This window comes from Megascapheus bottae, chromosome 1 (genome assembly GCF_031878675.1).
Source record: "Megascapheus bottae isolate mThoBot1 chromosome 1, mThoBot2.hap1, whole genome shotgun sequence".
NCBI lineage: Eukaryota > Metazoa > Chordata > Mammalia > Rodentia > Geomyidae > Megascapheus > Megascapheus bottae.
The window spans coordinates 58,684,988-58,707,441 of record NC_143509.1 but is presented as its reverse complement, the minus strand read 5'-3'; the positions used below and the strand labels follow the sequence as shown (position 1 = coordinate 58,707,441).

The 22,454-nt window shown below is 37.0% G+C and overlaps 1 protein-coding gene across 2 annotated transcripts in view; it reads right to left on the bottom strand.

Annotated features, from left to right (window-relative positions):
* Rabl3 (RAB, member of RAS oncogene family like 3) overlaps positions 1-22,454 on the bottom strand; it is a 40,649-nt gene that overhangs the window by 4,374 nt on the left and 13,821 nt on the right. Inside the window, exons 3-6 of one of the 2 annotated variants that reach the window (XM_090345556.1) lie at positions 16,169-16,298; positions 12,164-12,278; positions 7,867-8,017; positions 1,169-1,240 (exon numbers count right to left, since the gene is read on the bottom strand). In XM_090345556.1, coding sequence (XP_090201682.1) covers positions 1,169-1,240; positions 7,867-8,017; positions 12,164-12,278; positions 16,169-16,298 — 468 coding nt within the window. The remainder of the gene's footprint in view (positions 1-1,168; positions 1,241-7,866; positions 8,018-12,163; positions 12,279-16,168; positions 16,299-22,454) is intronic. The other variant, XM_090345566.1, reaches the window with a different exon arrangement.

Below are 22,454 nucleotides of genomic sequence, written 5' to 3'. Positions count from 1 at the left end.
TAATGGGTTGCATTAAATTAAAAAGCTTCTGCATATCAACGGAATAATTACCAAAATGAAAAGACAACCTAAGGAACGAAAGAAAAGCTCTGCCATGTATTCATTCAACAAAATATTAATGTCTACAATACATCAAAAATTCGAGCTAGCCCAATCTTGTAATCTTAGCTACTCTGAAGATCGTGGTTCAGGCAAATCTAAGAGATTCTTATCTCCAATTAACCAGCAAACATACAGAAGTGGAGAGGTGGCTCAAGTGGCAGAGCACCAGGCTTGAGCAAAAAGTTTAAGGAGAGTATGTTGGCCCTGAGTTCAAGCCTTAGTTCTGGTACTGACCACCCCCCCCCCTCACATACACATACACATACACACGCACACACACACACACACACACACAATACACACACCCCAAAAGAACTAATAACCCAATTAATAATGGACAGATGAAATGAGCAAAGATTTCTCAAAAGAAGTACAAATAAATAAGAAGCAAATACACAAAGAAATGCTTTCCCCCCACATCCTGGGGCTTGAATTCAGGGCCTGGGTAATCTTTGAGCTTTCTCAAAGTTCTACCACTTGAGCCACAGCACCACTTCTGGCTCTTTCTGTATATCTAGTACGGAGGAATCGACCCAGGGCTTTGTGTATATATGCTAAGCAAGCATTCTGCCACCAGGCCACACTCCCAGCCCTCTCAAAATTTTATACATGGAAGGTATCAATAGCTGAGGAGGCAAAGAGAACTCAAGGAGTTAACTAGGCAGATCCTTTCTCTTTTAAGTGCCTTCAGCAGGTGAGCAGTGAAAAACATGAGTAAGAACATAAAGAAAATGGGAAGTGTGTAAGCATGAACTGTTTCGTTCTGATTTTAGTATATGTGCTGCCGAAGGGAGCACTATGAATTGTTTCAAGGAGAAGAATCATGTATCTTTTTCAGAGCCCCACTTAAATCTTGGAGCTTTTACCCTTTGCTTAGAGAACACTGGTGACAGAATAAATACGTCAGCCAGCCTAGGGCAATGATCCCAATAGATAAGAGAGATCAAAACAGGTATTATTCAGCCTGTAAAGTTTTGGGCAAAAGGATAAAAGGACACAGTATTCTATAAAGAGTTAAAACTCTCATATAAATAAAGCTTAAAAATAACTTAATTGAAGCCATTACCTTATCAAAAAACCTACTGAGCTTGACAGCATTGGAAGAACCTGCAGCTAAGTACCGTGGATTTGTGCAATCCTAGAAAATATAAGTTTCACAAATAAACGTTAAGAAGCAAAAGCATTTTTAGTACAATAATTTTATAATAGTTACGATTATTCCTACACTTAAACAATTGGAATACTCTCACAAAATATTTGAATAATGTTCAAATTATGATGTCTTGAGTCAATATGAAGAAAGGTAAGGTGCCTTACTGTCATTTAAGCAATTTTAGAAGTGTGTTGAATCAAATATTCCATAAGACAAAATTCATTGAAATTTTTACTTTTTTCCAGGACTTGAACTAAAGGCCTGAGCACTGTCCCTGGGCTTTGCTCAAGCTAGTACTCTACCACTTGAACTACAGTGCCATTCTAGCCTTTTCTGTTTATGTGATACTGAGAAATCGAGCCCAGGGCTTTATGCATGCTAGGCAAGCACTTTATACCATCAAGCCACATTCCCAGCCCTTTTTACTAACAACAAAAGTAATGTGCTAATCATTTCCCCAAAACCAGAAATAGTCATTACAAACAGCAAAATACTTCTTTATTTAGGACTAATAACTAACAACTTAAGGGTTCAATTACTTAAGTACCATACATTACATACAATAGGAAGCAGGAAAATAAAGATGTAAATGAGCAAATAGTTGCCAAAACCTCTTCATAGGTCACAAAGACATACTATTTTGATGGCAAGAAACTACTGATAGGTTACTATTGTTTAGCAGGAGTCTTTAAATAGAAAAAAAATAGGGTCCAGATGACAGAACAATATGGGATATGAGACCATGACAATACTTATGGTTCTACAGAAGTTGCGCTGCCTTTGCTTATGGGCCTATAGGAATTGCAGTGTTGCACTGTCTTTACTAGTCACCAGTGACCTTGCTAGACAGTAGACTTTGATATTTACCGCCAATTCTACCTAAGCCCTGACTGTGAAGACATCATGTAGGTCAAAGTATATGTGTTTTGTTTATATCTATAGGGTTTCTGCTCCCCATGAGAAGTTACTGAAATTACTACTGCTATATTTATTCTGCTTTGTGACGTCTAGGCCTACATGATTCTTTTCTAATAAACTCAGTAACAATGACCTGTTTTATCCATACACAACATTTCTAGGATCACATTTTTAAATTCTGGTCAGAAGCTGTAATATAATCTCTAACCCTGCCCATATCCCAAAGAGATTACATAACAAAGTTTTCAAAGATCACAGACCCAGAAAATTTGGTATTTGAAAATCTGTGCCAATATTCCTACATTATGTAACACTGATTAAGTTGCTGAGCCATTAAGCCTGGGCTTACTCATTTGTGAAATGTATGATAATAATTCTTATCTTATAGGATTATTATGAAAGTTAAATAGTGCATGTCTGGTACAAACCAGGTCCTGGAATATTAGTTCCTTTCTCTACTCTAAGAAAATGCTATCAGACAGAGTTTTCAGGCAAAAAAAAGCATCTAATAAAGATAGTTCCACAGATGAATTAAATACATGGAAACATCACTGTATATACTGTTGAATTTAGAATAACACCTGGACACATTTCGACAGTAACAAAATTTAGCCTTGCATTAGATACTTTTTTTTTTTTTTTTTTGCCAGTCCTGGGCTTGAGCTCAGGGCCTGAGCACTGTCCTTGGACTTTCTCAAGGCTAGAGCTCTACCGCTTGAGCCTCAGCACCATTACTGGCTTTTATCTATGTATGTGGTACCGAGGAATCGAACCCGGGTCTTCATGCATGCTAGGCAAGCACTTTAACCACTAGGCCAAACTCCCGGCCCCTGCATTAGATACTTTTTAAAAAGTGAGCACTGACTACATAGCTCTCAGAATATGAAACAGTAACTCTAAACAGAATATTACTAAATATAAAAATGATATCAAACATTGAATAAGTATACCTAACCTCAAAATCTTAATTCTAGGGCTCTACAATTTCAAGGAATCTGAAACCCTATGATTTTTGAAATATATTTTTATTGTAATTATTAGAAGGGTTACATTATATTCACCAGATAGAAGGTGTATTACTTCACAAACATTGATACCCTTTCTCATGTCTTGATCCCCATTTCCCTCCTCCCACCCCGCCCCTCATCTTGTTTCCCCCCTTCCCCATCCTATTTCAAATAACCAAGTAAGCATATATCAGATAACAACATCAAATACTGTAACAATATGAGATAACCAAGAGACAGCAAAAGAGATGAGAGATAACATAGTACATTAAGGACAACAATCACTCATTATATGGCTTTTGTTTCTATATCTTGGAGGTCCTTTCACTTAGCCTCATCCTATATGGCCTTATGTATCTACGTTTTGATCTATTGTAAATCTCTGGTAGGACAGCCCAAGGTTTCTACTGGTTATGACAAATGAGGGAAACCATTGAGCCTATGTTCCTTTGAGTCTGGCTTACTTTACTTTTCTAAGTCTTTCCATATCCTTACAAATGGGGCGATGTCATTCTTTCTGACAGCAGCATAGAATTTCATTGTGTATAAATACCATATCTTGTTGATCCACCCATCAAATAAGGGGCATCTGGTTTGATTCCACATCTTTGCTATGGTAGATAGTGCTGCAATGAACATCGTTGTGCTAGTTGATTTAGTTTGTCCTTGTTTCTAGACGATTGGATAAATGCCAAGTAGTGGAATTGCTGGGTCATAGGGGAGCTCTATGTTTAGTCTTTTGAGGAACTGTCATACTGCTTTCCATAGAGGTTGAATGAGTTTGCACTCCCACCAACAGTGTAGTAGTGATCCCTCCTGGCCACATCCCCACCAGTATCTGTTGTTAGTAGATTTCTTGATCATGGCCATTCTAACTGCAGTGAGGTGGAATCTCAAAGTTGTTTTGATTTGCATTTCTTGTATGGCCAGAGATGTCGAGCATTTCTTCATGTGTCTATAGGCCATTCTTATTTCTTTTTCAGAGAAGAGTCTCTTTAAGTCTTTGGCCCATCTTTTAATGGGATGGTTGTTACTTTGGAGGTTAGTTTTGGAGTGATTCAATTTTTTTTAAGCCGTTGATATATTTTAGATATGAGGCCTTTGTCTGTTGTATGGTTAGTGAAGATCTTCTCCCACTCTGTGGGATTTCTAGTTAGCTTGTTAGCTATGTCTTTTGCCATACAGAAATGTGCAGTTTAATGCAGTCCCACTTATCCAGCCTTTCTCTGATTTGTTGTGTTTCTGGGTCCTTATTAAGAAAGTTTCGACCTGTGCCAAGGAGACCAAGTGTATTTCCTATTCCGTCTTGTAAAGTTTTCAGTGTATCTGCTTTTACCTTGAGGTCTTTGATCCATTTGGAGTTAATCCTGGTGCAGGGTGACAAAGAAGGATCTAACTTTAGTTTTCTGCAGATACTTAACCAGTTCTGCCAGCACCACTTTTTGAAGAGGCTGTCTTTCTTCCATTCTATTTTTTTGGCTCCCTTATGAAAGATTAGGTGGCCATAGGTCTGTGGGTTAATATTTGGGTCCTCAGTTCTATTCCATTGGTCTTCAGGCCTGTTCTTGTGCCAGTACCAAGCTGTTTTGGTCACTATAGCTCTGTAATAGAGTATAAAGTTTTGAAACCCTATGATTTATAGAGTGAAAATTTTGGAGCTGCAAGAGCGATTGCCACTGGACATGATTAAGGGAAAAGCCTAAAATTTAATAATTTTAAATAGCTGAGCTTCAGAAAGAATTATTGATGATCTTTTTTAAACAAAAACATACCAGAAAAATGTGTACTAGACATAGTAAATCTAACAGGATTTTAAAAAATAAGCTATCTTTTCTCTATGTTTAACTCTACTTTTTGTTATCTTTTCTTTTTTGTTAGTGTGGATTGATCTCAGGCTGTTATACTTGCTAGGTAAGTGCTTTAGCACAGAACTACATCCTAGCCCTTCTACCTATTTTTAATTTAACTAACTTGGATTTACTCAGAAGATAACTCTGAGTCAATTTTGATACACACATTTGCTATATTCTTACTTTTCCATCAGTTTTAAACTTAGGGCCTGACCACTGTCCCTGAACTTTTCTGCTCAAGACCAGTGCTCTACCATTGAGCTATAGTCCTGCTTTCTGCTTTTAGTGGTTAGTTAGAGATGAGTCTCATGGACTTTCCTGCCCAGGCTGACTTCACACTGAGATCCTCAGACTGTAGCTAGGCTTACAGGTAAACCATCCATGCCATACATTTTTCCACAGTTTTAAGTGAATTCACAGGCCAATACTCTACCATTTGTGCTAGAGATCCACTAAAAACTAATATTGTTATATTAGTTTTCAATTTGGATTTTTCTATGTACTACTGAATCTTTTTGATCTCACTCTCTTTGAAGTTCTCTTATATCCTATTTTCCTCCTGAAATTTGCTTCCTTGTATCTCATGACACTGTTCTAGCACTGTTTCTGCCGTGCTCTTTAAGCTGTACACAGATAAAAAGCCAAAAGCAATTGTATGTGAACTCTGGAGACTGTGTGCTGATGCCCCACTCCTTGTATACCTTTGCAACTTGTTACCAAATAAAGGCCTCTACAAGGCAAGTAGGAATAACATATACCTAGCTGGTTGTCATAGAAACCCACAGATACAATTACATTCAGAAATATTTTGTAAGTTTCCACAGAGATAGATTATATATAACTAGTGATAAATGTATTTTTGGAAATAGTGTTCAAAGTCATCTTGGCATTTCTGCAGCATGGGCAATGTGTACATCTATCTATATCCAAGAATCCTTTGGAATATCATGGTCCAACGCTAACTACCAGGAATACTTACATTGAATCTTCCACAGTGAGAGCTGAGAGAAAAAAGGCATCCTTTCCTGAAGAGCACAATGTAAAAAGCAATGGGATGGCAGGCAGAAGCTGACCTAGTTATGGACTAGACATGGATGAAGCATGTTGGTTCATAGAGCCAGAATATTAGATTCGCCTGATCATTAAAATTTTAGCTAGAGTTGTACATATACTTCACTGGTAAAGTGTGTGCACACAACATGCAACTTAAACAGTTTCAGCTAGGGGGTAAGCAGACACTGTTGGTAATATATACAGTTAGGTTAGGGTAACTGTTAGTCTATGTGACTTATAAAAGTTCTTTTATAAAGTTTCTAAACTTTTCATCTTAGTTGAAGGAAAATTATATGAGAAATAGTCTTAATTGTATAGCCTAAACTCTAGAGACAGAGTGATATATTTGACTTCTTGTCTTCATCTTTGTAACAAGGATAAAAGTAGTATCTACTTTACAAAGGGATGCTGTGGAGATGACTTGTGTGAAAAAAATGTATGTAAAGCACTAGAACCATATTTGACATGCAGTAAGTGCTCAATAAATGCTGCTCATTGTAGTATTAAATCATCATCTCTGCACATCTGGAATGTCCCACTTGTGAATGATGATATATAACTATGACTACAGTCTCTGGCCAGGAACCTTCTCTGGGTAAGGCTAATTGGCTATGTGAGTACCATTTCTTAGCCTTTTCATTCTTCATTTCTAACTAAACTAGCTACCTCAAGAAGAACAAATCCTCTGTTTATGTGTATGCTTTATAAACTACTCCTTATGATGAAGTTCAAAATTTTCTCTTATAATCTTTCTTTCTTTCTTTCTTTCTTTCTTTCTTTCTTTCTTTCTTTCTTTCTTTCTTTCTTTCTTTCTTTCTTTCTTTTTGTCAGTCATGGGGCTTGAACTCTGGGCCTGGATGCTGTCCCTGAGCTCTTCAGTTCAAGGCTACCCATCTACCCCTTGAGCCACAGCATCACTTCCTGCTTTCTGGTGGTAAATTGGAGAGAAGAGTCTCAAGGAATTTTGTGCCTAGGCTGGCTATGGACAGTGAACCTCAGGACTCAGCCAGGATTTACAGGTGTGAGCCTCTGGCACGTGGTGCAAATTTGTTGTTTTTTAGGGTAAAAATTTTTTTTTAAGGATTTAAGAGGTATTGCTAAAGCAAAAATAATCAAGGCACAGTGTCATCTTGGCCATATACATAATTTTGATTTGTGGTGCTATTAAAAAAAAAATCTATGGAGCTGGGAGCATGGCCTACTGGTAGAGTGCTTGCCTAGCATGCACAAAGATCCAGGTTCAAAAAGCCAGAAGTGGTGCTGTGGTTCAAGTGGTAGAGCTCAGGTACAGTGCTCAGGCCCTGAGTTCAACCCCCATGACTGGCAAAAAAAATCTAGGGCTGGGAACATGGCCTATTGGTATAGTGCTTGCCTAGCATGCATGAAGGCCTAGGTTCGATTCCTTGGTACCACATACATAGAAAAAGCTGGAAGTGGTGCTGTGGCTCAAGTGGCAGATCTCTGGCCTTGAGAAAGCCCAAGGACAGTGCTCAGTCCCTGAATTCAAGCCCCAGGACTGGGGGCAGGGGAGAAGAAAGAAGGCATCTATGATTTACATTATTCATAGAAAAAAGTTTGAACATTCCACTGTAACAGTGTACAATTCCAAAGTGACTGTGTCCATGGGACACTATAGATGTCAATTCTAACCTTGACTATGCTTTGAACAAAAACTCTAATAGCCTGCATGTGAGTATCATGGCTTCTTTCACTAGAATTATGATTTGAATGTAAGTCTGCGGTTTCCCATTGCTTGATAATAAGTATTAGTGACAATACATACCAAATTAATCTCTTCTGCATTGAAATCCTCAGCCAAGAAAGCAGTCCTACTTAAAACTTCATGGCGCTTGGTCTCATGAATCTGATCCAGTTTTGTTCCTATTACTAAGAGTGGGATTTGGTTATCAGTAAACTGCTCCCGATCATAGTCTCTGTGATAAATAATAAGGAAGAGGTGAATAGACTTTACCTTTCCAATGAAGATATGTGAATTTAAATGCAAGTAATTAACTGATTCCTACTTGCCATCACCTACAACCCTTTTTTTTGCCATTTTCCCCCTTATAGTTATTCATTTACCAATCCACCATTATTTGAATTTCAATATTTATCTAAGTAAAAGATTTGTTCCTGAATATCTTTCTTACAAACAACCTGAACAACTGAAGGTTCAAATATTCTGTGATCATGTGATTTGACTTCTTCCAGAGTTCTGTTGACGGTTGGGTTTTTTCAGGGTAGATTCATACCTTAGTTCATGGAAAACCAAGAGGCCTGCACACAAAGCTTGTGCAAGAAAGGAATATAGCAGGTTTCTGGAATTTGAATAATATCTATATCTATCACACACCTTTCTATCTATATGTAAAAATGGCTGGGCCCGGTGGCTTACACCTATAATCCTAGCTACCGAGGAGCCTGAGATCTGAGGATCTCAGTTCAAAGCCAGCCCAGGCACTAAAAGTCCATGAGTCTCTTATCTCCAAATAACCACCAGAAAACTGGAAGTGGTACTGTGGCTCCAGAGGTAGGGCAGTAGCCTTGAGCTGAAGAGCTCAGGGAGAGTACCCAAGCTCAGAGTTCAAGTCCCATGATAGACAAAAAAGAATAAAGGATCAGATATGGGGGAAAATTAAACAGGGAAGCTTATGGCTGAATAAGTTGAATATAGGTGATACTACAGCTTGGAGAAAAATAGATTAAATAGAAATGGAAGGAAAATAGCTGAACAGTAAAATAAATAGAAAAAAACATTTAGAACCAAGTAATTTTTTTTTTGTCTTGACATGACAGCTATGGTAAACAGAGAAAGTTAATCATAGTCATTGGCTATTACAATTCCTTTCTATTTGTATCCAAAGGATAGAGTAGCAGTGTAAATGATATTTCTCATTACTATAAAGAACATAAAGCCCACTGTTGCTGAATGAGTTTAAATTCTATTCACATATTAGAAGGAAAGCAGATTTGAGTTCCTGACATGTTGAAAGCTCAATTTACCACAGTCAGCAAAATCTACCTTTGAACATTTTATGACAGTAAATCAATATTATATAATCTAATCAATACAACCAAGTTGAGCACAGCTTTTCTTCTACTTTTGCCACCACTTTTCCTTCTTTTTGAGTAATATAAATTGGAGTGGAGGGGACACTATTCAATTGTTGTGCCCTTCAAAATAATCTTCCAGACCGAAAGCTATTGGACAGTCTTAAAACACAACTGTTTTGAGCTACATAACCTCATATATCATAGGGATATCATAATTCCATTTTTTTTGCATCAAAGCTAGGAACAGCTCAAGTTCAAGACTTTGAAACCAACATGTTTTTCTAGTATCAACTGGATTTAAGAGACATAGTCCAAAGCTAAAATTTGACTTATGGAGAATATCTCCAGAATATACGCATTTAGGACTCCTTTTTTCTTATATTCACTAATTCTTTCTGATAAATATTTTATATGCATTCTATCAAATTCCGTCTTTGACACATATACCTTGATGTCACTTAAAGATTTGCATACTCTTTCAAGTTAAATAGAAAGTCCACAGAGTAGGAGAAGATCTTCACTAGCCATATAACAGACAAAGAAGGGCCTCATATCTAAAATATACCCATCGCTCAAAAAATTGAATCTCTCAAAACCAAATCCTGAAACAAACAGCCATCCCATTAAAAGGTGGGCTAAAGACTTAAAGAGAGACTTCTCTGAATAGGAAATAAGAATGGCCTATAGACACATGAAGAAATGCTCCACATCTCTGGCCATACAAGAAATGCAAATCAAAACAACTTTGAGATTCCACTTCTCTCCAGTTAGAATGGCCATTATCAAGAAATCTACTAACAACAGATACTGGTGGGGATGTGGCCAGGAGGGATTGCTACTAAGTTGGTGGGAGTATAGCTTCAACCATTCTGGAAAGCAGTATGGTGATTCCTCAAAAGAGCTCCCCTATGACTCAGCAATCGCATTCCTTGGCATTTACCCAAACGTCCAGAAACAAAGGCAAACTAAAGCTACTAGCACAATGATGTTCATCACAGCATTATTTACCATAGCAAAGATATGGAATCAACCCAGGTGCCCCTCAGTGGTTGAATGGATCAAGAAGATGTGGTACTTATACACAATGGAATTCTATTCTGCCATCAGAAAGAATGACATTGCCCCATTTGTAAGGAAAGGGAAAGACCTGGAAAAAATCATATTAAGTGAAGTAAGTCATATCCAAAGGAGCATAAGCTCTATGGTTTCCCTCATTTGTAATAATAAATACACCTTTAGGATTCTCCTAACAGAGGATCACAGTAGCTCAAAAGCTGTGTAGAAAAGGTCGTACAGGATGAGTCTGAACTATAGGTTACTGAAACAAGAGGTTTATCTTTTTTTTTTTTTCCTTTTTTGCCAGTCTTGGGGCTTGAACTCAAGGTCTGAGTGCTGTCCTTGGGGCTTTCTCAAGGCTAGAGCTCTACCACTTGAGCCATAACACCATTTCCAGCTTTTTTTTTTTTTTTTTAATGCATGTGGTACCGAAGAATTGACCCTGGATCTTCATGCACGCTAGGCAAGTACTCTACCACTAGGCCAAACTCAGGCACCAAGAGGTTTATCTTTGTGATTGCTGTTCTTAATGTAGTATGTGAAGTTATTTCTTTTCTTTTCTCTTTTTTTCTCCACTATGGTTAATCTCATGAGGTTACTGTATCTGAATTTGTATCCTGGTATATTGTATATACATTTATTTGTTTGTTTAAATAGGGAAGGGAAGGGGAAAACAAGATGACTGGGGGGGGGGAGAGAAAGTGAAACAAAAACATGGAAAGGAGATCAAGGTTTGAGAAGTAATGTAACTGAAATCCCTCTAACATTATTTCGACAAAATTTTAAAAAGATTTGCCTATTCTCGCATATTAACAAGTATACACAGTGTAAGCATTTTTTCTCTTATTGCTCCTTTTAGCTTCCATTACATTCACTATGATACAAAAGTAGACAATTAGGATTTGGCAATTAATGACTAATTTTAGAGTGGTTGAACAAATTTATACTCCCACCAACAATGTAGTCGCGTTCCCTTTTGGCTACATCCCTGACAGCATCTGTTGTTATTAGATTTCTTCACAATGGCCATGCCAACTGGGGTGAGGTGGAATCTCAATGCTGTTTTAATTTCCATTTCTTTTATGACCAGAGATATTGAGCATTTCTTCATGTGGTTATTGGCTATTCATATTTCCTCTTCAGAGATATCTCTCTTTACGTGATTGTTTCTTTGAGGATATGGTTTTAGGGGGATTTAATTTTTTGAGTTCTAAGTATATTTTAGATATTGTCTGTTGTATGTCTAGTGAGGATCTTCTTTCTATTTATCTTGCTAGCTATGTCCTTTGCCATTCAGAAACTGCAGTTTCATGTAGTCCCATTTGTCCAATCTTTCTTCGATTTTTTTTTTTTGTGTGTGTTTTGGGGCTTTAATAAGAAAGTTTCAACAAACACAGCTATATCACATTAACTTTGGCTTTCCATTGTATCATTTTCTTTCATAAAATCTTACATACAATTTAAAATTTGATCTTGAAATCCTTTTCTAAGTAACATCACATGAAAATCGAATCTAAGGATGAAGAACACCAATAACTCCTCAAAATCACAAGGATATAAGTAATGAAATATCATTTTATGTGTACAATGCTACTTTAGGCAAACAAAAACAAAGCAAAAAGCACTGCATCTTTAGACATTAGATTTAATTGCCATTGAGAAAAGATTTAAGATTCAGGAAGCAAGTTTAAAAGACTCTACAGGGATACAATTAGCAAAATCCAGAAAAAGGAAACTACAGAAACAAACAACCCATCTTTTTCAACCATAAACTGTTTTTTACAAAAGAGAATCTAAGATTAAAAGAAACTTAAACAAAATGTAATGAGTTAGGCTTAGATACTATTTTAAACAATCCAATCTTCTTTTTTCAGATAAGTGAGGAATTTTAAGCAATTATTTGATTATTAAAGATATTCTTGTAATTGCTCTACCATTTCAAGCTAATTGTAAAGTAATTCTGAGCTTACCCATTTGTCACCAAGACTCCAGTTGGCACCATATCCCTATTGAGAGCTTCCACTGACCAACGACTCAAGTTCTGAGATGACTTCTTATTTGTTAAGTCATGTACCAAAATAATACCTAAAACAGAGAAAATAATGTCAGTACTATAACAAATCTCTCTTCATTTCAGTTAGCAAAGAGATTCTTAATTTTGGTAAGCATAAGCATTTTGTAGCTTAATGAATATGAGTAACAAAACAAAACAGGAAATTTCCTCAATAAGCAGTGGCAATTTACTATAAAAAGTTTGTCAACTATAACCTTAAAACATTAAAAACATTTTTATAAGGGCTGGTAAAATGTCATTAAATATTTGGAATGTCTTTTCTTATTTATCACTTAATCTTCCTAAGTGCTTCCTCTGGGCTTGGTTCTACTTGCTAAGATACTTCATCGATCTGTGGCAACACAGTCTGCAAGCCTAGCTATTTGGGAAACAGGCAAGAGATCATCAGTTAGGGAGACTATCTGAAAAAAGAAAAAGGCTGTCAGTGTGACTCAAATAGTACACCACTGGCCTATCATGTAGGAGGCTCTGGTTCATTTCCTAGTACTGTCCAAAACGAAAAAAACCTAAAAAAACCAAAAGGGATACTTAAGTATAAGAAATTACATTCATTCAACAAGTTGCATTGTTTCTAGAGTACTGCTATAGATAATAGTATAAAAATATATGGCTTATACATTCCCCAAACAAAGTTAACATGGATTTATTAAAATAATATTGATTACATTTGTATAAATGCTATTCTTTAACAGACAAAATATTGTGCTACTTGGATCTGATTGGCTCAAAAGGTTCACTTTTTAGTTCTTTGAAGTAAATGGTTAACTATCTGAGCTTGCTACATACAAAAGATTTAGTTAAAAGTACATAAGATATATTCCATTAGAGAACAAATGAAAGAGATCACCAAAAAGTATGAATACAAAAAATGGCTTTTTTGAGAGATTAAGGAAATAACAAAGCTGGGCAGGTGGTTTACTCCTATAATCCTAGCTATTCATGAGGCTGAGATATGAAGATCTCATGGTTCAAGGCCAGCCTGGGCACCAAAATAGGTGAGACTCTTATCTCCAATTAAATACTAGAAAACAGGAATTGGGGCTGTGGCTCAAGAGTAGGGCAGTAGCCTTGAGCTGAAGAGCTCAGGGACAATGCCCATGCCCAGAGTTCAAGCCTCATGACAAACAACAACAACAATAAGAAAACAAACAAAATATATCCAGGCTCAGAAATACAAGAAATACAATTAAGCAGACCAGACCAGTTAAAGTCCTACAGTCTCAAAGGTAGGGAATATCTTTTCTGCCAAGGGCCATTGGATATTTATAACAATAATCATGTGCCATACAAAATTATCAATATAGGCAGATATCTGTGAGCAGCCAATAAGAAGTTTACGTATCTATCCTGTCATGTGCCAATAATTTTACAGGATTTATACAGCCAGTAGGCTGGATATTCCCCACTCTTGTCAGAAAGGCAAAGCAGATTATAATAATATGTAGTGGAATTTAGAATATCATTTATGGCCCGGATAGGTTCTCAAACTCTCAATACCTTCCTATGATACCCTGAGTCTACTATAGAAGGACCGAGAGGACCAAGAATATATGATTTATTCATCTTTATATATGGGATATTTCAATTTGAAAAGGAAGGCAGAAGAGGTAGAATCAACATCTCTAGTTTTCACAGACAAGGGTATAACTAGTATGCTTGTATAAGTTATAGTTGACTATATATTAACTTGAGTCTCTCTTGGTATCTTGAACAAAGAGAGATTTGACATTTTGCCCTTATAACTATCTGCACTCACTCTAACTTTCCCAGTGAAGTATCTTTACGGGTACATCAAAAGCATACACACATATGAATATTACGTATTCATATAGATAGAGGATAATATAAAGAATATAGCTGATGTTTCTTTAGTACTTACGGTCTAGTATTGTGCTTTACTTGTAGTATCTAATTTAATTTTCAGAGGAGTGCTATGTGGTAAGAACTGTTACCTAATCAGAGGATATGAGACTCAGAGATGTTGAATAACTTGTTTTAAGTCACATGATAAGCAAGGTAGCCAAAATTTTGACCAAGGTTTTGTTTTTGTTTATTTGACTGAGGATGGAACGTAGGGCATTTTTCAAATTGAGGTACACTTCTACTGCTTGTATTCAGGTATTTTTTAATTTTGACAAATTAAGGTTTTAATTTAAGGATGAAGAAATAGCAGATTGTTTCTTCTCTATTTTTAGGTGTTAATGCTACAAAACTGTAGGTAGGACTGTTGGTTGGGAAAGTGATAGGATTACAAAAGACCTAGGCTGGCAGATAAGAAAGTTTATTTTATCTCTATGTAAGGCTTTAGAGGTTTGAAGAGTATCCAAGCATCTTCTTTGTAATTCTTTTTCATTTAGCCTGAGAGTTCTGGTTTCGTAGAATAGTGCTAGCGCTAGAAGAGCCAAGGTAGGATTCAAATAAAAAGAGAGTGACAGCTGATAAGAATATGTTCTAATTTAAGGGAGAAAAGCAGAGACACTTCAGAACATGCGCTTCCCAAAGAATTATGCCTGTCAGAGAGCACAGAAGGTAAGGTGCTGAGAGAAATGACTGCTAAGATAAAGACTGAGCTTTTGAATGAAGAGATCCTTATTTTCTCTTTCTTAGGGTAAGGAATCTTGAGAGCTTCTATTAGAAGAAATGTTCCAGAGATATAGTAAAAGATCATAGAACTCTTGTGGAGGGTTTTTGTTTGTTTTTTGGTTTTGGTAAGCCAGACCCACAGAAACATAGTTGCATTGTTTCCCTCATTTGTGGTAGCTAGAATATGCCCATGAATCTATACGTCAATGCACTGGGTGGTAAGTGAGGGATTACAAACAAATTTACTGAAGTGTAATAGACTCTATGGAGAGTGCAAATAGAAGAATTCTTTTAAAAAGACTAAGTACAAAGCAAGATAAAGTAAGTACCAGGAAATGGGCACCTGCAAGAAGGGAGGGTGGAGCCAAGGGAAGAAGGGGAGTAATGAAGGGGAATAGAGGGAAAAATGTAGAAGAGGAGTGAAGACGCAGAACAAGATGCACTGTATACATAAACTGCCTTGTTAAATGGCCAAAAACTCAATATATAATGTAAAAATTAAGAAAAGTGAAGAAGGAGTGGATTAGGAGGGGTGGCTGAGACTGTTAAAAGGGGTGACACATTTGCTGGGCGGCGGTGGCTCATGCCTGTAATCTAGCTACTCAGGAAGCTGAGATCTGAAGATTGAGTTTCAAAGCCAGCCCAGGCACAAAAGTCTGTGAGACTCTTATCTCCAATAAACCACCAGAAAATCAGAAGTAGTGCTGTGGCTCAAGGGGTAGGGCAGTAGCCTTGAGCTGAGAGCTTAGGGACGGACAGTGCCCAGGCCTAGAGTTCAAGCACCAGGACTGACCATAAAAAAAAAAAAAAAAAAAAAAAAAAGGGAGGGGGTGAAACTGATCAAGACATAGTATTTATAAACTGCTTTAGTGAATGGCAACTCCTTTAAACAACTACATAAAGATAATAAAACTATTAAAAAAAACAGGGCTATTTTTACAACTAAGAATCAGGAATTATATTTCAGTCTTATCTGCAAAACCAACATAGACCATTATGGTTTTTTTCAATGATATTTGAGGGGACAGAGTGATTTGGACATTCTTTGTTTTTTGTCAAGTACCTAAAATATGATTTTATTTCTAAATATTAGTTTGCAATGACAATAAAGACTAAGTAGTTGTTTACTGTTTACTGTTCTGAGTTATATGATTAGAATATATAAACATAAATTGAAGGTGATATGCAGATTAAAATCAAGTTGAGTATATTAGATCTTTCTCAAATTTGATATGGGTCTAGCTTGTTATAGCATTTCACATTAGATAATTTGTACTCCTACACAGTTAAAATATGATAGAAATTTAAAATGTTTTACCATTTACAGAGTTGTAGAATACTGCTCTTGTGCTTTTCACACTGCTGGCACTACCCACAGAGCCTCCAACATCCCATAATTCTATGTAGAATGTCTTCTCTTCTGGGGTTCCTTCTTTGTAGTCATGAACCTAACAGATGAATCAATTAAAATAATTATTAGATTCACTAAACAGATGGTAAGCACCTTTATTCAGTAGATGATTTCATTTGACTCCACTATTTGACATGATCCATTACTACTTTGTGCCTTGCAATACTTTCTTCCCTAAGCTTCTAGAACACCACATGTAGATTTCTTTCCATCTCATTGGCTAGTCCTTTCCCATCTCTCTGGATTCCACCTATTGAAATATCCCAGGGTTTAATCCTTCATTTTTACATCTTCTCTATCAGTACTTTCTTCTTGACAATTTCATTTGCTCTGATAATAATTATTATTATTTTTTCCGGTCGTGAGGCTTGAACTCTGGACCTGGGTGCTGTCCCTGAGCTCTTCAACTCAAAGCTACCACCCTACTACACCTGGGCCTGGACATTGTCCCTGAGCTCTTCAGCTCAAGGCTACCACCCTAATCTTTGAACCACAGCGCCACTTTCAGTTTTCTAGTGGTTAATTGGAGATAAGAATCTCTCAGACTTTAGTGCCCTGGCAGGCTCTGAACCTCGATCCTCAGATCTCAGCCTCCTGAGTAGCTAAGACTACAGGCCCGAGTCATGGCACCAGGCTCCGCTCTTATAATTTTAAGTGCCATCTTCAGTTTGTAAATTTCAAGTTTCTGTCTACCCTGAAAACTTGGACTACCATATCCACCAGATTATAATGAGGTTGTCTAATAGGCATTTCATATTTAACATATCCAAAAAGAATATCCTGATATTTCTCTCAAATTTATTTTTCTCACATGTTTCTGTCCCAGTAAAAAGCAATGCTGTTTTCTCTATTATTTGAGCTAAAATCTTTTTTTTCATATATAATTTTTATTCTAATTAACAGAAGGGTTACATTACATTCGCCAGATGGAAGGTGCATTACTTCACATACATTGATACCCTTTCTCATGTCTTGGTCCCCCTTTCTCTCCCCCTACCTCCACCCTCATCTTGTTTTCCCCCCTTTCCTATCCAATTTCAAATAACCAAATACGCATATATCCAATATATCAGATAACAAAGTGAAATACTGTAACGATATGAGATAACCAAGGGAAAGCAAAAGAGATGAGAGATAACATAGTACATTAAGGACAACAATCACTCATTATATGGCTTTTGTTTCTTTATCCTAGAGGTCCTTTCATTTAGCATCACACTGTATGGCCTTATGTATCTAGGTTTGGTTGAGCTAAAATCTTAAGAGTGACCATGGGACAACTTTCATACTACACATCTGATTTGTTAGCAAATTTGTTGCTTTGACCTTCAAAGCATTTCTTTTCTTACCACCTTCACTATTATCACCCACATCAAAACTCCTATATATCTTCTTGCTTAAATTAAGGTATGGTATCTTTACTAGTCTCCCAGCAGTATCTCCACTTGGTTTTCCATATAGCAGTTAGAGGGTTCATTCACATATACACATGAATAAGGATTCATGGTAGTGGCTAAGCTACTATGTCTGTCTATCCATCCATCCCAGAGTCTTTATCTGTCAGATTTCAGCTTCCTATACAGCTAGGATGTCAGCCATGTGCCATATCAATCAGCTATTGGTTCCGAAGGGGATCTCATGTATGTGTCCAACCTGGTCCAAAACTGTGGCTTTCCCAATCTTAGCCTCCCAAATAGCTAGAATTACAGGTTTGAATCACTGGCACTCAGCTTAGAAGGATCATTTCAAAATCTAAGTGAGATAATCTCACCTTTCCAGTAAAACCTTCTGATTTTTTCATTATGCATAGCACAATTCAAAGTTTTTCTCTTTTGCATGGTTATAAAATAGGCTTTTACTGCCTATTTAACAATTCTGAAATAAATTGAGAGACAGAAACAGTTTAAAATATGATAGCTCAGGGTTTCTATATGTGTGTATACATGTGCCTGTGTATATTTTATCAGCATACATCAAATATGTAATGGGAGTTTCATTTTTTTACTTTTCCACCACACAAGCATACAATGTATACATCAGAACCTCTAAGACTGATTTTTTTTTAAGACTGATTTTTTTTTTTTAGAATTATACAGGCCAGTTTTACTGAATCAAGTTCTTTTTTTTTTTTTTTTTTTTTTTTTTTTGCCAGTCTTGGGCTTGAGCTCAGCGCCTGAGCACTGTCCTTGGACCTTCTCAAGGCTAGAGCTCTACCATTTGAGCTTCAGCACCACTTCCAGCTTTCTTCTTTTTTTCTATGTATGTGGTACCGAGGAATCGAACCTGGGTCTTCGTACATGCTAGGCAAGCATTCTACCACTAGGCCAAACTCCCAGCCCCAGTGAATCAAGTTCTTTAGAGTAAGTCATAAGCATGCAGTTCACCAAATGATTCTGCCACAACTTTTTGTTTAATAATTGCTGACTTTATAGAATGGAACTATTCCAGTATAAGGAAGCTGAGATTATATTTCTTGATTCCCATGATTCCTGATTATCTTTGGGCCTCAATTTCAAAGACCCTCATTAAGAACATAAGGATCAGCCTCACAACAAAGATAGTAAGATAGAAAAATGAGAATAACAAAGTCACAGCAATTGGAGAACATATTGGATAATGGGAAGTAACACTGTATACTACACTAGAAAATATCCCTACTTTACTATCTGGTATAAATAACTGATAAGATGTGACCATGCGAAGTCATTAAATAAAAAGTTTTATTTAAGAATGCAGAGATATCTATGACATACACACTCACAGCCTAATTTTGATTATGTTCTAAAATCTAAGTGCCAGGGATTGTGTATTGAGATTCCCTTCTTGAATACTTGTTTAACACATCATTTGAAATATGATATAAAAATCAATGTTAATAAATTCTTTAATAAAAAAATACACAAAGAAAAAAAAAAGAAAGCAAAGATATGCCAAGCATCAGTGGCTCAACCAACGCCTGTAATCCTAGCTACTCAGGAGGCTGAGTTCTGAGGATCACAGTTCAAAGCCAGCCTGAGAAAAAAAGTCCCTGTGAGACTCTTATCACCAATTAAAATTCTACTCCAAAACCAGAAGTGGTGCTGTGGTGTAAGTAGTAGAGTCTCAGCCTTGAGTACAATGAGGCTCCAGGACAGTGTCCAGGCTCTGAGTTCAATCCCTATGAATGGAAAAAAAGAAAAAAAAAAGAAGAAAGAAAGCAGAGGTATGCATAATATAGTTTAACAGGATTCTTTTTAAAAAAGTTTTTACTTTTTATTGTTATTATATATTGTTGTGATAGACAGAGGGGATTACAGTTACATATAATCAGGTAATGAGTACATTTCTTTTTTTTTTTTTTTTGTGGGTCATGGGGTGCTGTCCCTGGGTCATGGGGTGCTGTCCCTGAGCTCTTCAGCTCAAAGCTACCGCCCTACCCTTGAGCCACAAGCCCACTTCCCATTTTCTAGAGATTAACTGGAGATAAAGAGTCTCAGGTACTTTTGTGCGGGGCTTGCTTTGAACTTGAGATCCTTAGATCTCAGCCTCCAGAGTAGCTAGGATTACAGGCGTGAGCCACTGAGCCATGCTGGCTTGAGTACATTTCTTTGTGGACAATGTTATCCTTTCCCTTGCTTTCACCATCCCTGTCCACAAGTGGTACATTTTCTACATAGTGTCTACTGCATACCGCTGCTGTATTTATCGAGATTCTTTTTTTTTTTTTTGCCAGTCTTGGGGAATGAACTCAGGGCCTGAGCACTGTTCTTGGGCTTTCCTCAAGGTTAGTGCTCTATCACTTGAGCCACAGCACCATTCTGACTTTTCTATGTATGTGGTACCGAGGAATCGAACCTGGGTCTTCGTGCATGACAGGCAAGCACTCTACCACTAGGCCAAATTCTCAGCCCCTGTATTTATCAAGATTCTTTTTTTAAAATAATTTTTATTGTGATTAATAGAAGGGTTACATTATATTCACCAGATAAAGGTGCATAACTTCACAAACATTGATACCCTTTCTCATGACATGGTCCCCATTTCCCTCCCACTCTCCCCCCTAATTATCTTGATTTCCCCCCTTCCCTATCCAATTTCAAATAACCAATTAAGCACATATAAAATATATCAGATAACAAGGTGAAATACTGTAACAATATGAGATAACCAAGGAATGGCAAAAGAGATGAGAGATAACAGTACATTAAGGATAACAATCACTCTTATATGGCTTTTGTTTCCTTATCCTAGAGGTCCTTACATTTAGTGTCATATTATTTGGGCTAATGTCTCTAGATTTTGTTCTATTGTAAATCTCTGCTAGGAGAACCCAAAGTTTCTATTGATTATGACAAATGAGGGAGACTATTGGACCTATGTTCCTTTGAGTCTGGCTTACTTCACTTAATATGATTTTCTCTAAGTCTTTCCATTTCCTTGCAAATGGGGCGATGTTGTTCTTTCTGACAGCAGCATAGAATTCCATTGTGTACAAATACCACATCTTGTTGATCCATTCATCAACTGAGGGACATCTGGGTTGGTTCCATATATTTGCTATTGGTAAATAGTGCTGCATGTATTTATCAAGATTCTTAAGTAACACAACTAACATGAGGAATACACAATGCTATAAGGAGCAAGTTATGGCTCATGATAAAGCTCAGCCATTACGAAGAAGCTTTCCTGATCCTGCCTTCCTTTCTGCCCCTGGCCAAGGCATGTAGGTCCTTCTAGACCTTGTAAAACATCCTGTCCATTGATACGATTGCACTGAGCATGCCATTTTATTTACCTCCCCATACCTTGTCTCATAGACTCTGAGTCTGAGAACAGAGCCCATTTATTGTATCCCTAATACCTAGTACACATGAAAGGCTTGGACATGTTTTTTTAAATAAATTAATACATTAAGGATATATCATCCTCCAAAGTCTTGTTAGACTCAATTTATCACGTTATTAAATTCCAGTGATTCTGTAATTTGGTTGTGTTGTGTGGCACTGGAGTTTGCATCTAGAGCCCCACCCATGTTTGGTAAATGTTCTACCACTGAGCTATACCCTCAGATCAAATTCCAGTTCTTCTGATAATGAGCTAAATTAGAACCAACAGGATCTCCTTTTTTTTTTTTTTTTAATGGAATCCTGGGCTATCCACCAAGCTTTTGGGAAGAATTTCAAAAGCCTATATTTTTTAAAAAAGCTCTCTACAGAGGTAAAGCTCAAAGATACAGCACTTGTCTAGTATGTGCAAGGTCCTGGAATCAATCCCAAGCACTGTTAAACAACACACACACACACACACACACACACACACACACACACACTCCTGCTTGCCATATAATTGAGCCTGGAAACTGTGACTTCAACCTTCTGAGTATCTAGGATTTCAGGCGTGAGATACCAGTACCTACTCTGTAATCTTTTAATTTTTTTTTTCAATCAGTAACACCTTACCAGACATTTTACAATTTCCACATATACCTCACTTTCACTCATAAGTGTTATAACACTTATTTACCAGTGCTATCCTATAGAACTTTCTGCAATGATGGAAGTGCCTAGTATAACAACAACAAGCAACTCGTGACCACTGAGCCATTGAAATGTGGTTCATTCAACTGAAGAATTAGAACTTTCACTTTAGTTGCTTTCAATTTCAACTTCAATTGCCACATAGGCTATTAGTTACTGTATTGAACAGTATCAGAATACTAATTTCTTTCTTAAGCCCTTCCCCCTTTCTTTCTTTTCCTTCCTTCCTTCCTTCCTTTCTTCCTTCCTTCCTTCCTTCCTTTCCCTCTCTCCCTTCCTTCCCTTTTTCTTTTACTAATACCATTGAATTCAGGGCTTTGAGTTTTCTAGACAAGCTTTCTACTGCTTGACCTTTGTCTCTAGCCCTTTTGGTTCCAGCTAGTTCTGAGATATGCTCTCATTTTTTGCCCTGGTAGGTCTGAAATGCAATCTTCCACATCTATTTTCCACTGTAGCTGAGGTAACAGGTATGTGCCACCACACCAAGCTTGTTTTCTGTTGAAACTGAGTCTCATGAACATTTTTGTTTAGCCTAGAACCAAGATCCTCTGGATCTCAGTCTCTTATGTAATAGTGAGAACAAGCATGTCATCCTTGCCACCTCCCCCCACAATTGACTAAGGAGGGTTCTTGCAAACTTTTTGCCTAGACTGGCCGGCCTCAAACTGCACTCTTCA